Here is a 16233-nt window from a genome sequence, read left to right as displayed (position 1 = left end):
AGTTGCAAGACTTCTTAAAAAAAAAAAAAAAAAAGACTGACCCTCTGCCAATCCCTCCATTCTCCTACACACATCCTGTGCATGTCCCAGGAGTGCTCTTCATGTGTATGCCTTGTGTGCGCACAAAAGTCTCAACTTTCTGACAGAGTTGACTCACTGGGTTCTGAATGGTCTTGTGTTCAGATTGAGAAGTGTTAAAATGGAGCAACGCAAGCTGAATGACCAAGCAAACTCACTAGTGGACCTTGCAAAGGTAAGCTAGACGACGATGGATCACTGCTGCTCTGTAAAAATGGGTTTATTTCACTTCTGTGGGTGGAAGTCAATGCATGCTGTTCGACTCACTGAATTAGTTGTCCTTCCTTATGTAGACAAAGTCTACAGGTGTCAAATAAACAGACAGGCTTTTTTCTCATGACTGTGGTCGACGGCACTCACCTGAGAGATCAATTGTTTGAGTACGGAATAATAACCTCTTTTTCTTTCGCAGCGTGAATTTTGCAGGTCATGTTCTCCATAAAATTACTGAATGAAACAAATGAGAAACCCAGCAGGGTTTATTTTGGTGTTTTGGGTTTTTTTTTTGTTTGTTTTTTGTTTGTTCTTTCATGCATCCCCTAGTGTTTGCCTTCAGATGCACTAAACATAAGTTGACGAGCCTCAGGGAAAGACCGGGCAGCGCGCCAGTCTGACACAGCAGAAACACTAACCTGGGAAGGGAGACACACTGTGATTTGATGATTCAGCCAGAAATAAAGGCAGGAAAGAAGAAGAAGGAAAAAAAAAGGNGGGGGGGGGGGAGCAGAGCGCTTTGACATTCAAACGCACACCACAGTCAAGCTGGATTCGAGCCAGCGTGTCACGAAAGGTATTAGTTCATATTGCCTAATCATCTCATGCTGTAAAATAGAAGAGAGATTTGGGATTTGGAGCTGGAAAAGGCGCCTAATGGCCACTGCTGCTCAGCATGAATATCAAACTGTTGTTGTAGGAGCCCGCAGCCGTGAGAGGGCAGTGTAAGCTCTCCGTTCTCACCTCCTGAGCTGCACATGTGCAGAAGGTGCTTTACCACTGCAGTGCAATGTAAAATTCCTGAAGATCGCAGTTTATCGCCTTAATTTATCCTCACTACACTCTCTGATGTGATTTTTTTATTTTTGTTTTCTCCAAGTAATGCAGTGCTTGTTATTTCTCTCTGCAGCATTACAGATAAATACCATCAGATTACATGAAATGATCCCTACTCTCCCTTTCCTCCTTTTCTCATGTGAAAACTGTGTTTTTAACATCAGTTTGTGATTTTATTTCATGTTAAGTGGTTTATTGCTCTATAACCTTCCTCCTCTGTTAATAAAACTTGATCCTGGATAAATTTCTGGGACAGGCTGAATCCAAGTGATGTTTAATTTCTTCTTGTTTCATCTAAAATATCACAATCAGTTCAGCTCGAAATGTACAAATGAGGACCCAAAGAGGAGTGCATTCCAGGGATTTGTTTTACCTTTGTTGAGCCACCCAACGATCTTTACATGATGAGGAATTATTGATTTATAGATGCAGCCAAACACAGTAAAACTCTTGTTGCTGTCAGGCTGAGCGGCGCAGTGGTTCTTTAGTCCTCACTGCTTTAGATATCCCATCATTCCTGCCTCACACATCAGAAGAGGACGAGGTAAGTGATGGACGACGGCGCCTCCAGCCTGCCTGAGATTATTAGCTCTACGCTGAATAAAGCCTCAGAGACCTCTCTCCGCTCAGCTTCACCCCTAAAATCCACCAGAAATGTGACTCGAATTCCCGCGTCTGTTGTTGACGCTGTCGGTTGTGCAAAACAAACTCTAAAGCGTATTTTGTGTAAACTGGTAAGAGAAGGCGGCGATGCTTCAAAAGAGTTGAAAAAATTGTCATCAAGTGCCTTTCTGGTGTCCTCAAGGTCTTAGAGTAAAATGCTTTATTCTGCATCAACTTTTATAAATATATAAAGCTGTCCTTGTGGATCAGCCTTTAGCAAATTATTCAGGGTTTCTGAACATAAAAAACACTTAAAATAGTGTTTGTGTCAGTTTTTTTAGGAGAAATCTTCTGCTTTAGTTGTGGAAATAGAAGTATTTACTTAGGTTCAATGGTTTTGCGATGTTAAAACTTCAATGTTTGCCATATTTATTTAAAAAAAGAAGTTTGGATTTATGTAAAATGTGACCAAAAGCTACAACCTGCTGCAAACATTTAAACACCTATCTAAAAGAGCTACTAATGAGACATATCAAGTGTCAAAGCAGGAAAATGTTTAAAGTCAAATGAAGGCTTTGTTTTATAATGTGTCAAATAATAAGCAGCTTTTGGTGGCATTTTATTTCACTTCTATGACTTTTTGCTCTCCAACTTTCATCTTTTCAAGTTCAACTTTTACCACCAATAACTCTTCATCCTAATCCGTTTCTTTATCCCTTTACTTTAACCTCAAGATTATTTTACATCAAAGTAAAGGAAAAGCAATCAGGAACTGACAAAAGAAGAGTTTTTTATTTATTTTTACCAATAAATTGCAGCAAGTCTCATGGTATCTTCAAATTTAATTTAAAAAAATGACTGAACAGCTGCCAGTAAAGGCTTTATCATTTATGTTTTGTGAAAAATTATCCTGGTCTAATGTTGAAAATGAACATTTAACTTTTGTTTAGCGTTTGAGAAAGTGCATCTTAAAATTAAAATCTCACTCTTATGTGTCATTTTCTCTCTTTTTCCAGATTTGAGCTCAGTCTGCACATTTGTCTTGTTATCTTATCATCCACACATTCAGTATTTAACAGGTCACTAATCCAAACCTGACGCCAGTTTGGGAAATAACTGCATGAAGGCTGTTTCCTCTGTCCTGTTGCAGACTCAGAACATCATGTACGACATGGTGTCGGACCTAAACGAGAGAGGCGAGGACATGGAGAAGAGGATCGCCCTGCTGGAGACCAAGCTGGAGACTCTGCTGACTAACTTGCAAGCTCTTCCTGGACTCATCAGCCAGGTCATCAGCCAGCAGCACAGGGACTTCATGGAGGTGCAGCTCCAGCCGTACGACAAACACAACCCCGAGCGCTCGCAGTCGGTGTCGCGACGGAGGTCGTCCTCCACGGCGCCGCCCACCTCCTCAGAGAGCAGCTAGAGTCCAAGGGGAAGGCCTCCACTCAGAGACTTTTGCCATCATATGGCCAAGTTGCATTTATTGTAAAGCCTTATGGTTTCAATAAGTATTATCCAGATTCTGATGACAGAATTTGAGTCACTAGGGACAATGAATTTTAATGGATAACTTCATGCTGTTATTGTTTTTATTACCTCAAAAGGTGTTGTTATCCTTGCTCTGGTGACAGACCACAAATAATGGCGCTTCCCTCAGTAATAAAAGACCTACCAATGGGGCTATGACAAGAACTCTTCTCCGTCTCTATGCAGAGGTTGCCAGTTCTAGGTGGCAAAGTTACCAGGTGTGAAACTATTGCACTAAAATAGTGCTTTACACAGACTTTGTGCTTCTGCTGGCTTGATTCAGTTGCTGTGTTCCAGTCAGGGAGCATGTCGGCGACACGAAGGAAAAGTGCTGTGCTTGATGGCCTGGAGTCAAGTGGCAGCGGGTGGGGGGAAGATGAAAATCCCTCCGACACCGAGTCACTCAGAGATAACTTAAAAGTCTTGACGTGGGGAGAAGAATCAAATCAAATATCTTTTAGGTTAGAAACAGCATCAACTATAGCAGTTTTCCTTTGCAGAGTCCCCCCTGTAGAATGCCTATTTTTTTGGGAAGGGGGACGACATTGCAAGTAATTTGACCCTCAAGTCAAAATGAATGCATCAAAATCTGTACTTGCACTTACTTTTTAAGCAATGCACTTCAATGCTGACTGATATAAAGATGCATTACTCATTAAAAGACGATTATGTCAGAAGTTTGGGCATGGGTTTATTGTCGTAAATCAGGTCAAAAGTCTGTTTTTTGTTTGTTTTTCATAAAGATGCATTCACATAGACCTGTTGTAGTCTATAGAAATGCACTGAATGATCATAAAGGAAGTAACTACACCCATCTTTTGCCGTGTCTCACCTCTTCTGTGCTATCCATGCTCGCTGTCATCCCAGCTGGGCAACAACAAATGCTGAGCTACAACTGAAAAATGCATATTTTTATACATTTTCATGAGGACAAGCACACCTCTTTAACAGATATTCAGTTTGAGATACTTGGGAAGGAGAAAAATTGTTTAGGAGTTGTTTTTTTCTTTCCTCTGAGCATAAATATACAGATTATTTTACCCAGGTAGGCATTAATATTCAGTATTTGACCATATTTACTGAAGTTACACTGAGCAAAGCATGGGTTAGTCACTCATCCAGTCGGCAGTGTTGATATTGTCACCCGAAAATCAATAAATCAGCAAGAACGTTTGCAGAAACGACAGCTGTGCCGTCCACAAACTTTAGCAACAAAGATACCAATGAGAGATTATATTGTATGCAACTTTAATGACAATAATTAAATAATAAAAAATACATAATTAGACAGACTTGTCTTTTTTGTTCTCTTTGTTTTTGTTGCGTGAGATGGTGTATTGAGCAGGACTGATTATAAAGAGGGTTTGTTGATGATGCTGCTTAAACAAGCCTCACGTCAACAACGACTAACTTTATTGTAAATTTCAACTAGATTAGATTAGTGAGACTAAATTTGTTTTCTGCCTGAACAGCCAGTACAACAGACCCAGGTTTTTATCTGTGTGTATCACAAGACTGAAGTGTGACCCTGTGGACATTTTTATTATCTTTTTGTTTTTTATAGAGAGAATGCACATTACACTTATTGTACAGTAGGAAGCTGATTTTCAGATCAAAATGTGCAGTTTGTAAAGATGAAATAAAGTAAATAAGGAGTTGCATATAGAGACAAACCTTTAAACTTATTGGAGATATGCAAAATAAAACATTATACATTATAATTAGGAAAAAAGCCTAATATTCAGATACAGCCACACTTAGTTGTCAGTATGTTGGTTCATCTTGACTAAAAACAGCATGAAGGGAAATCTTTAAGCAACCGATCTCTTTATTCATGTGAAATAATGAGTTATATTTTAAATTTTATTCTGAAGAGGTATTGGTTAAATCTCATGGTTAGTAATTTATTAGCCTATTTTTTTTTCAGTGTTATTATATATATTTAAGGGCCGGTGCAAACTTACAGTAATTCTGATTAAGAGTCAAAAGTTGCATTTAGGGTATACTTAAGTAAGCATACAGCATTTATGTGATCTACAATTTGTTACTCATAATAAACAAAAACTCAAAAACATTGCTGGTAATAATAAACCAAAAAAAGCAGATTTTTTCTGTTACAACCCATAGTTTTGTTAATTATATGAAATTTGATTTAACCAAAACTGTTGGGAAATTGTGATGCAAGGCTATTTTTTTTTAGACTTAGATCTGATAAATGTCTCATATGAGGCACAATTCAAATATGTGAAATGTGTAAATCAATTTATCCATTTTATATAGGCAATTTATTTAAAAAAAAACAACAAAATATACAACACTGATTTCAGCTCTCAAATATTTAGCCTTTAAAATAAATTCGCACATCAAAGTTAAATTTAAAATTCACAATATTTTATCATCTAGTACATTTAAAGAGATTGTCCCAGCTCAGCTAAACAGATTTAGTAAATTTTGTCTCAAATTTAAAAAACGGATTTATCCTGCGAGTCAAAACTTCGGGCAAAGCTCAGAAGGACAATCTCTGATCTCGCGAGATTTCCGTGGAAACAGCCGCCTTCGCTGTGGTGTGTGTGCGCTTATGCTAATCGGCTAGTCTGTTGCCGTTTTCCTTGTCAAATCTCTCCAGGTAGTATCCCTGAGGTGAAGTGTGCGCCGGAGCAGTCGTGACCATGAGCATACTCGCTAAAATAGCAGAAATAGAAAATGAGGTAAGTCGGAAAGTGTCGCCTTGGAAACCCATTGAGTCAGTCACGTTTTAGCTAAAAGCTAACGGCTACATGCTAACGCCACCACAGCAGAAACCGGTTTGCTCTACATGTTGAGGACCAGCTGGCTGTTTGACTGGTTAAAGTAATTTAAAAAATAGGTTTCGTGTACTTATTTAACTTGTAGGTCTATTGTGAGTTAAACAAGACAGGACAGTCAGTATGTGACTTCTGCTAGATTCGGTTTGACTGACAGCTGTCTGTTTTTATAGCTCATAATGAATGTGGAGTTTAATGTTTGTTAATGTGAAAAAAAATCAATCCTGTAAAGCTGATATGATCACAGGTTACCAAACGATCAGTAATGCTGGCAATACGTAGGTCTGGAAAAACTAAAGGTGCACAAAAGAAAACACAAACTAACACAGTTTTTGTTTGTATAGGTAAGGGTCATGTTTTGTGAAATACTTGCTATTGTGTATTTATTAGTGTTAATTTAATCCAAAAATATCAAATTTTTGGTTTGTTTATATTGAAAACATCCCTCTGGCAGAGTTTCTTTTAGGAAACTTTAATAGAAGTTATTCAATAATCAAACTATACAAGGATTTAATGCTAAAATTGCTAGTGTTTTTAATTATTTTAAATTAAGGGTATTTATCCTGAGTGTAACATCTTCATTACAAAAAACTTTCATTCATAAAAAAAAATCATATTCAGTCAGTTTGGAACAATAAAGTATGCTTACATCTTTTACGGTTCCCGGCATTAAAGCGATTCAGCATCCAACAAAGAAGCCCAAACAAGCCGCCAGCCTGTTGCTGGGAGGTAAATCAGGCCGTTTAAGATGCTTGTTACGACATTGTCACACACTCTGCTGTTTCCACTTGCTGTAGATGGCCAGGACGCAAAAGAACAAGGCCACGGCTCACCACTTGGGTCTGCTCAAAGCCCGTCTAGCCAAACTGAGGAGGGAACTCATCACACCGAAAGGCGGCAGCGGGGGTGGAACAGGAGAAGGTAAGATTATAATATTTCAGACATAATCCTCTCACTGCTCCTGCTGCAGTGTTGGCTTTTTCTTTATGTTTTAGTTTTCTGTGAAGCAATAATGTTGACGTGTAATTTCATCACCGTTCACTGAAATTCTGATCCTTTTTTTTTCCTCTCCGACTCTCAGGTTTTGATGTGGCGAAAACCGGTGACGCTCGAATCGGTTTTGTTGGTTTTCCTTCAGTTGGAAAGTCCACCCTGCTCAGTAACCTCGCAGGTGTGTACTCTGAGGTCGCAGCCTATGAGTTCACGACGCTTACGACAGTCCCTGGAGTTATTAGGTACAAAGGTGCCAAAATTCAGGTATAGAAATCTTCCTTTTTTGTCTTTCTTTCTTCATGACCTGGTAAAATATGCTTTGCTTAATTTTATTTATTAATCATTTTTCTTTATAGCTCTTGGATCTCCCAGGAATCATCGAGGGAGCCAAGGATGGCAAGGGAAGAGGCAGACAGGTCATCGCAGGTACATTTACCGTCATTAATATTTCTGCTAAATGCAGCAAAGAGAAGTGATATGACTCAAATGCAGGAGTTTGGGTCAAACTGTTCTGCTTCTGCCAGAAACTAATTTTAGGAATTCAATTGATAAAATTAGCCACGACCAATTTGGCTTGTTTGTTTGCACACTGCTGAACACAAGTAAAAAATAAATATTAAGAAAACTAAAATACCTCAATTTCTTACTCCACTGAAAACAATGGCATTCTCCTGCCCACAAAGCTAACAGCTGTTATCTTTCCTCCCTCCTTGTTTTTCTCAGTGGCTCGAACTTGCAATCTAATCCTGATAGTGCTCGATGTGCTGAAGCCTCTTCTTCATAAGAAGCTAATTGAACATGAGCTGGAGGGCTTCGGCATCCGACTTAACAAACAGCCACCCAACATCGGGTTCAAGAAAAAAGACAAAGGAGGCATCAACTTCACCGCTACGGTGCGTCTCCCACGACGCAGCGGGGCTCTGAAGACAAATATGAAAAGCTCTCTTTACGTGAACCCCAAAATCAGAATCACTCAACGGGATAATTGCATTCTGACAGGATTGATTTGATTTGTTTTCATTAGTGTACACAAAGTGAGCTGGACGCTGAGACGGTTAAGAGCATCCTGTCAGAGTACAAGATCCACAACGCCGACATCACTCTGCGCAGCGATGTCACAGCTGATGACCTTATTGATATGGTGGAGGGAAACCGGTAAGCTGCTGGAGTGGACCCTCCTCTGTTATTCTCTGTTGGAATCAGAAATCTTATGGGAACTCCCGCTTCTCTAGTCCAGATGCATTTAAAAATGTTTAATCTTTCAAACAGTCGCAGTTTTTTGTTTTGTTCAACGTACTGAGCTTTTCATAACACTACAAATGTTTTTGTAATGATGAGGAGTGAATTGAACTACAAATCCTGAAACTGATTCATTATTTTCATCCATAAACTCTGATCTTAACCCAGTTTCACACCAGTGGGAGATTCCAGATTCTTTGACAGAAACCAAAAACACAATCTCGGCACTTTAGGCCAAGCTTGGTGGTGATCGGGGTGTTTAGGGTTTGTTTGCAGCCACAGTACCTGGGCAGCTCACAGTTATTGAGCTAAGCACAATGTTCTCCGTTTACCAAAGTGTTCTGGTGTCATAAATGAGTCTGTATGAGAGCTGAAGCTAGGGCCAAAGTGGTGTGTGGAATTGGACGATGATCACAAAAAACAGGTAATCAACAGAAACGTGGCTCAAAAAGAAGAAAGTTACGGCATTAAAGTGGTACTCACACAAAAGACACTTCGTCCAGTTATTGAAGGTAATTCTATAAGCTATTGATGCACAGAATAAACTTATTTTTTCCCACTCAGCTGCTGTATGTGGCTTAGTTTATGGTACTTGACTAAAACACTGATTTGTGTTGTTTAAGTTGTATTTACATATTTCTGGTAAGGACCAAGATGGGGGTTTTTGCCTCAGATTTATGGGAGGGTGTTCATTTTGTTTTCACATCACTGTCAAACAGTGTCTAATTACATATGGATCCATGGTAATCATTAAGAACCTGTTTCAGAGTTAATAGCTAAACTGTAAAAACAGCTAAAACTGGCAACACTGATGATCGCTGACTTTGTCACCTCTCAACAGGGTCTACATCCCGTGCATTTATGTGCTGAATAAAATCGACCAGATCTCTATTGAGGAGCTGGACGTCATCTACAAAGTGCCCCACTGCGTTCCCATCTCAGCCCACCACCGCTGGAACTTCGACGACCTGCTGGAGAAGATGTGGGACTACTTGCAGCTTGTGCGCATGTGAGAATCCATTTCTTCAGATTCATGTTGCGCTCAATCACGCTCAGAAGTGTGAAATGCGACTGAGACGATGTGCTTTTCTGCAGCTACACCAAACCAAAAGGCCAGCTACCCGATTACACGTCTCCTGTTGTGCTCCCGAACGGACGGACTTCAGTGGAGGATTTCTGCTTAAAGATTCATAAAAACCTCATCAAAGAATTGAAGTAGTGAGTATTGTGCAGCTTGTGGGTGGTTTTTGTTGAAGCAGTGAGAGTCAGGAACGCCATGGAAGTGTCAGTGGAGAATAAAAACAGATATTAGTATTGAAAATCGCTTGACTGAAGAGAAATGTGGATAAAAGACACATGGGCTGCAGAATAAATTTCTGAAACTTAGTTTTCTTTGTGGACACACCATTAAAGACGCATCATGTTTTCTAGAAGATCTTATAATTAGACTTCAAGGGAAAACAGATATTGTTTAAATGATTTAAATATAACTAATACAGTAAATAAATCATACAAAGTCTCTCTCAGCATCAATAAAACAAATAGAAAATGATGATCAAATCGTTTTAAACAGGGTGCTCCGACACAAGGTTTTCCTACAAATCAAATACTGCGCTCATTTATTTAAATTATAAAACTATTGTGATATAACTGCACCTAATAGCTCCTAATAGCAATACCAAAATAATCTCTTCTCAAGCGAAGCATTTTGATGGAGAGGAGACGTTTTAGCAATTTGGAAATATTTTTGAAGAAAAGCAGTGATGGAGCAGATTATAGTTTGTAAATTTTTTAATTTATTTATTTCATAAAGGGACAATGCATATTAATCAACATGAATGTATCACGTAAATATGCCCGATTTGGCCAGAAAGGCTCATTTTTGTCTGTAGTCCCCTAACATGTTGATGGAAAGGATTAAAAAATTTAGAAAAATTACAATCATCATGTATAACAACGTATCTGACCTATAAATATATGTATAGTTATTAGTATAGTTTAAACAAACTCAAGCTCTCAATCGAAACAATTCAAGTGAAAAGAAAAATTAAAAAGGCAAATCATGGTGATAAAGTAAAGTTGCTTTCAGTAACCAGAAGGAGGATTTTGTCGCCTTTATGGCACATGGACTGGCAAATATAGGATATTCATCCGTCAGTTTGTCACTTATCTTCTTGCTAAATATGCACAGCTTTGATAAAACCTTAAGATATCTTCATGTAACGTTTGTACTGGCAGTGCTGGCCCGGTATCTCGGATCAGGGGTATTGGCACGCTGAGTGCTGTACTCTGCAGAGAGCCGCGTTTTACAGCCAGGCCAGTTTTCAGGATTTGGAAATTAGCCAATAAATAGTAGTTGCATTTTGACGCGTTTGGCTTCTAAAGAGGTTCTGCTCACTCTGGGAGGTGATCGAGACTAAAGTAACTGGACTCCCTCCCCTCGGGTTTGTCACATAAACCTTCCACTGGTCCTTTGGTCCGGAGAAGTAAAACTGAAGTCACCGAGGTTGTCCACATGATGATATTCTGCCTTAGCCTGCCTGAAAGTTATTAAATTGCATCTCAGCCATCATAAAAAAAAGGGACTCCAATGAGAAATGCTGGAATAGCACGTACTGCGTGCTACAGCCTCCCCGAGAAGAAACGGTAACGCTGATTTTGCTCGCCTTTATGCTCCTTCTTTGTTAGTGTAACTAAATGTATAATACCTGGTGTGAAAAAAGCGGGATCAGTGCAGATTAGTTTGAAACGCCATTGTTCAGTTTAAGGAAAAATCGTTCGATGAAGGACTGGAGAGTTTAGTTTTGATCCGAGATGATGTTTCACCAGTAAATGGGTGAGCCGAAGTCATCAATCAGTCTGTGTGTTAGTGCCTCCGAGCATTAAACGCCCTCAAGGGAGCGGATGAGTCAAACCGCTGGAAGGCTTCAGCTAAAAGAGGTTATTCCCATCAGCGGGTTAATTTTATAGCAGAGAGTGGATCGATGGTAGGATTGTTTCAGTAATATTTGAACCCCTTCTCTTCCAGCGCGCTCGTGTGGGGCTCGTCCGTGAAACACAACCCTCAGAAGGTGGGCAAAGACCACGTCATGGAGGATGAAGACGTTATCCAGCTGGTGAAAAAATAAAAGAAGTTTTAAGTCACTGCATGGCCTTCGTATCACAAAAGTTGCTCTGTGAATCAGCAAACATGTCCGAAAGTATATCTCTCTCGCTGTCTCTCATCTGGTTCCCAGTTTGCTTTAATTTTGAAGTGACAGATATATCACATTTGGAAAAAAATATATATAAATAAAAAATACACAGTACTTAACACCATTAATAGTTCATATTGAATGTTGGTTAAGGCTTGCATTAAAAAACAAAACTGTTCAATAAAAACCTCATTGAAAATCTGTCTCTGCGTTCCTTTTTAAGTTGGCGTTGTTGAATCTGTCGTGTACCCGTGTCACCACAGACGTCCGGCTCAGGAGGAGGGAGGGAGAAATATGTTGCATCTGAAAGCCCCGTCCAGCCGAATGATTTATGTGACATTGATGATGAAGCCAGTTATTCAGGCTGGTGGCCCGCTGCCTCTCTCCGGTGGGGACGGCCACTCAGGTTAATCAGTTCATTTGCTCAGATGCAGCCGGGAGCCTGGGGGGTGGGAGGGGTCACTGGATCCAAGCTGTTCACAAGTAAAACTCCAAATAAAGCTGCTTTTTTTTTTTTTTTTCTTCGTATCACAGCTTGTTGCAGTTCTGCGGGCTAGTTGTAGCAGATGTTGGTATGCAGCGGGTGTCATGCAGCAGAGGAGCCATTTTACGTCCGTGCATACAGTCGGGAAAATGAGACGGTATCTGTGCAAAAGTACGATTCAGTCGGACTGAAAATATGAATGAATATATTAGATTTGTTTTCCTCCTGAATCTGTCTGCAGTTGGACCAAAGCACAACCAACATGATGACAAAGATTTTATTTTATTTTTTTAAGAAGTATGAACATATTTATACTTGTAAATAAAAAAGGGGAATTTAATGTTAACATTTGTGACTTTGACATCCAAAAAAAACACTATATAATATGGTACACAACTGCAATATGTCTGCTTAATCTTTTCGCTCTAAAATGCCTAAAATTAAAAAATTACCCGTAGAAGCAAAATCAATCCTCATTTTCTGTTTCTAACAAAAAGATATGCACTATGTAGTAGTAAAAGAAAACTAAACAATATAGAATGACTCCATTTGTTAAAAAAAACATTTGATTGGTAAAATATAAAAGCCTTTTATCTCTGGGTAACACTACAAGTTAAGTGATGTTGAGCGTTAAAAGATTCAAAGTCGAGGTGGAAGGAAGTTTCCACAACGGTAAAGTTTTTAAAAGGAGTTATTTGAGGTTTTACACTGAAGTTCTTTCCCGTCTAAGCTGCCTTTCAGCAGAAGCTGCAGTGGTTGAGGGTAACGCCTGCCGTCCAGTAGCAGCAGCAGCATCGACCCTCCCACCCCACCCTTTTTACCCTGTAAATTATAGCAGCACTTTAGCTAATGAAAGAGTTGAGGACTGGGCACTAATAAAAGCCATTAAGTGAATAAAGCACTTCCCCCTCTAACAAAATTAAAGAATCTACCCATTTAGAGAGGGCAGACTCTGTATTAATATTTATGAAATGCGGAACCAGAGGGCCCCCCCAGACTCCCCAACCCTTGTCCAATCCCGGACTGACCAAGTCTTCATCGCCAGAGCGCCTATCCCGAGAGAACATCGCCAACCCCTCCTAGCTCGAAGGAGGGGCAGGAGATGGGGACTTGAAGGGTGCTGAGGACGCAGTCGGGACAGTCTTTCTCCAGTAGAGCAAGCTGCTGGAAGACTGTCCACCCCACCCCACCCCCAAGACACGGCGCCGACCATCCAGCCGTCACCCATCATTAGACTGCAACTTTGCTTCAGCTTTAAGAGTGCGTGGGTAGGTGGGTTTCTTGGAAAGACCAAATTTTAAAAACAAAGAAAACTTGTGGAAGACGTCAGTAAAATCAGGACTAGGCTGAGTCTAACTCTTATAGACTTTAACAGATAGTTTGTGAAACCTGTAGACTGAAAACCTCCTGTTTTTTTATTTTTCTTTCTTAACGTCTGGTTTGTCCTAGGTCAGATTTACAATAAGATTCAAAACTGACAGAGTCATAGGTGACTTGACGGCAGCTCTGGAAAGATCTCTATCCAGGTGAGCCTTTCGATGAAGGAAACAAGCTGAAAAAAGCGAGGTAAGGAATCATAATATTGTGTCATAATCATCTGCGCATTAAAACCATCCCATCGAACTCATCTCATCCCCATGACACATCATCATTCTCAAAAAAACAGCACCTGATTCGCCGCCACCGCCCAACATTTGCACCCAAAGTGCTCACCATTTCCATGACACCAGGTACCTGGAAAACGCAGAGTTTCTCTTTCTCGCATCGATGTACGTTACGCTGTCATTTCATCACACAAAGTGGTTCAGTTGTCTGAGCTCTAAGTTGATTATCGCGCCACGCTTTCTCATTTTAGTAAGATGTCCCTTGGGAGCTGAAAGAGACTCAGGAGAAGATAACGAGATTGGGAAGCGGTTTGGGGGGGAAACGGCTCTTTTAGTCTGATGGTATCAGGACTCTTGACATTGCACTCAATGACCGCTAACATGGTTAGGGCTGAGACGTCCAAAGTGGTTGAATCTTTTACGTCGAGGAGACGGCAGATGTCCTCAGATGGACAACGGCGATGCTGAGAGGTCAACAGGCCACCGAGGTTTGCTTTGAGTCGATCGCAAGCGAAATCTCAGGGTCCGGACTCGTTGGAGATGCGACGATTCTTAACGAAATCGCCTAAATTCTGTTTCCATCGATCACTGCTTGAACGCCCTCTGGATTGACGGGGGGAGAAAAAAACAGAAACAAAAAAAAACAAGCAATGTTTCTCAGGCCTTCTGCAAATACTTCTCTCAAATGTTTGAGTGTTTTAAACTCTGTGCGATAAGATAGTGGTAGATTATTTTTAAAGATTTCTTTCCTTCATTCGTGTTTCGTAGAGTTTGGGGGCGAGGCGGGCGAGAGGGCGGGGTTTGACGCAGTTAGTGCGCAGGAAGGGTGTAGCCCGTTTTTTCCGCAGTGAGCATGACCTGTGACTAATCTCTCTTTTTCTTTTAATCGTTCTGCAGATGTTCTGAATTCTCGATGTTTCTATCCTTTGTGTGAGCACTGGTCATTCTTTTTTAGGAACCACGAGTCAGGATCCCTTATTGCGAAGCTTTAGGAGCCTTTTGAATATTTAGGCTGCGGATGAGACTGAAGTGGACCATCCTCGAAAATGGAAAATTCTGTCTCTTTTGCAGGATTTTTTGGTTGTGCTTACAGATTAATACATATATTGATTTACTTCTTCTTTTTACCCACTTATATTTTAATGTCCTTTTGGTTCCACTAACTGGTTAAGACCAGTGTGATATGTGTTGGGGTTGTCTCTTTTTCCCCCCCGTCTTTGCCCAGGACCCCATTGTGCTTGATCTAACCATGCAGTGCATCCTCTGTCCATGGTTGTGCCAAGCACTTTGGAGGCTTGCGAGCACAATCTGCAGTTAACCTCACTTTTACATTTCTGTTTTTAGGATCTGAGCACTTTGACAGAGCACAACTAAGACACCATCATCAACAAGTATTGCGTGCATAAAAGACACCAATGCTTTTGTTTTAAAGCATGTTTTATATTGTGAATATGAAAATGTAAAAAAAATCTGACCAATAAATACTACCTAAACCTTCTGTGTGTGTGTTACTTTTTTCATGCCCAATAAAAAGCGGACATTTCGAAAGACCAAATGGGTGTCATGAGGTTCATAGGATTCATTTATATAAAGCTGTCATTACCTACTAACTGGGTGGCCAAAGTATGTCCAGTTTATGGAAAACATCAATTACAGTAAGTGCTCAGTGGCTTTTAGCTCTGTCTCATAGAGGTCATACATTAAAACAATGTGTCGCCTGTCGGGACTGCAGACACGTCACAGATGTGGTCCTCCAACAGCGGCACAGAGCTGCATAAAGCCTGAAACCTAAAACACAACATTCAGAACCAGTTTATATTCTTGAAATGATAATAAAATTCCATCTTTTTGGTTTCCATACAGACTGCAGCTGCTCATTTAAGATTCAGTCGGTGTCGCCTGATCGTAACTAATGGACTGAACCAATAAACTGCACTTGTGAAAACCAGACTCTTCCTTTACTTGTGTCTCCTAATTTAATCTTTTTTTCTTTTTCTTTTTTTTAAAACCATAACCTCGTGTGGTGGGGGTCTTAAATAATGATGTACACACAAAACCCAAAGCTGGAGTTTGTCATAATGAATATTACTGGAATCAAGTGAACTGCACTGAAAGAGTGGGCTCTCATAAAGGAATATTATAAATATATAAATATAAAAATCCAACTTCCATAAAGTTTTTTCTGCTTTTACATCACTACCAAAGTCAAAAAGATTGATTGTATCCGAGTTTGTCTACCTTTTCATTTTTTAAGGCTTCAGGCCCTCTCACACTGTCACTGTTTATAATTCTTTAGAAATAATTGCTGTCGGAGTTATATAATTTATTTATTTTTATTATTTATAGCAGAGTTAATAAACTGCATAGCTGGTCGGATCTTAATGAGAACAATAATGACAGCTCCACAAATGTCTCAGTAAGACAGCTTAAAGTCTGAGACGTCAGGGACATCAGGACTCTTACTTTATCCATTAGGGAATTAAATCCTTGCTGTATTAATTTTACTTTCTGCTTTCCTCGTCATGTCAAACTATCTCCAGTGGAAAGGAAAAAAAAAATCAATAAGACTACAGCAGATTTGGAGGTCCAGACAACACAGCACAGTAAGCCAAAACTAAATCATGAATAGATTTATAATTCCTGTCGGCTGCATT

General features: G+C 39.9%; 2 protein-coding genes across 3 annotated transcripts in view; both read left to right on the top strand.

Annotated features, from left to right (window-relative positions):
• kcnn2 (potassium calcium-activated channel subfamily N member 2) overlaps positions 1 to 4529 on the top strand; it is a 26738-nt gene extending 22209 nt beyond the window's left edge. The window contains exons 8-9 of one of the 2 annotated variants that reach the window (XM_017410419.3): positions 184 to 253; positions 2882 to 4529. In XM_017410419.3, the coding sequence (XP_017265908.1) occupies positions 184 to 253; positions 2882 to 3157 (346 nt within the window). In that variant the 3' untranslated portion in view covers positions 3158 to 4529. The remainder of the gene's footprint in view (positions 1 to 183; positions 254 to 2881) is intronic. The other variant, XM_017410420.3, reaches the window with a different exon arrangement.
• A 1258-nt stretch (positions 4530 to 5787) lies between these two features.
• On the top strand, positions 5788 to 11694 carry drg1 (developmentally regulated GTP binding protein 1). Its single transcript, XM_017410467.3, has 9 exons — positions 5788 to 5969; positions 6863 to 6986; positions 7147 to 7322; positions 7415 to 7484; positions 7782 to 7951; positions 8083 to 8213; positions 9139 to 9306; positions 9393 to 9515; positions 11326 to 11694. The coding sequence occupies exons 1-9, from the start codon at positions 5931 to 5933 to the stop codon at positions 11423 to 11425; spliced, it is 1101 nt and encodes a 366-aa protein (XP_017265956.1). The 5' UTR covers positions 5788 to 5930; the 3' UTR covers positions 11426 to 11694.
• Positions 11695 to 16233: the final 4539 nt, after the last annotated feature.

The sequence above is a fragment of the Kryptolebias marmoratus genome, linkage group LG14, assembly GCF_001649575.2.
Source record: "Kryptolebias marmoratus isolate JLee-2015 linkage group LG14, ASM164957v2, whole genome shotgun sequence".
Lineage (NCBI taxonomy): Eukaryota > Metazoa > Chordata > Actinopteri > Cyprinodontiformes > Rivulidae > Kryptolebias > Kryptolebias marmoratus.
This window is presented reverse-complemented; position numbering and strand designations above follow the sequence as displayed.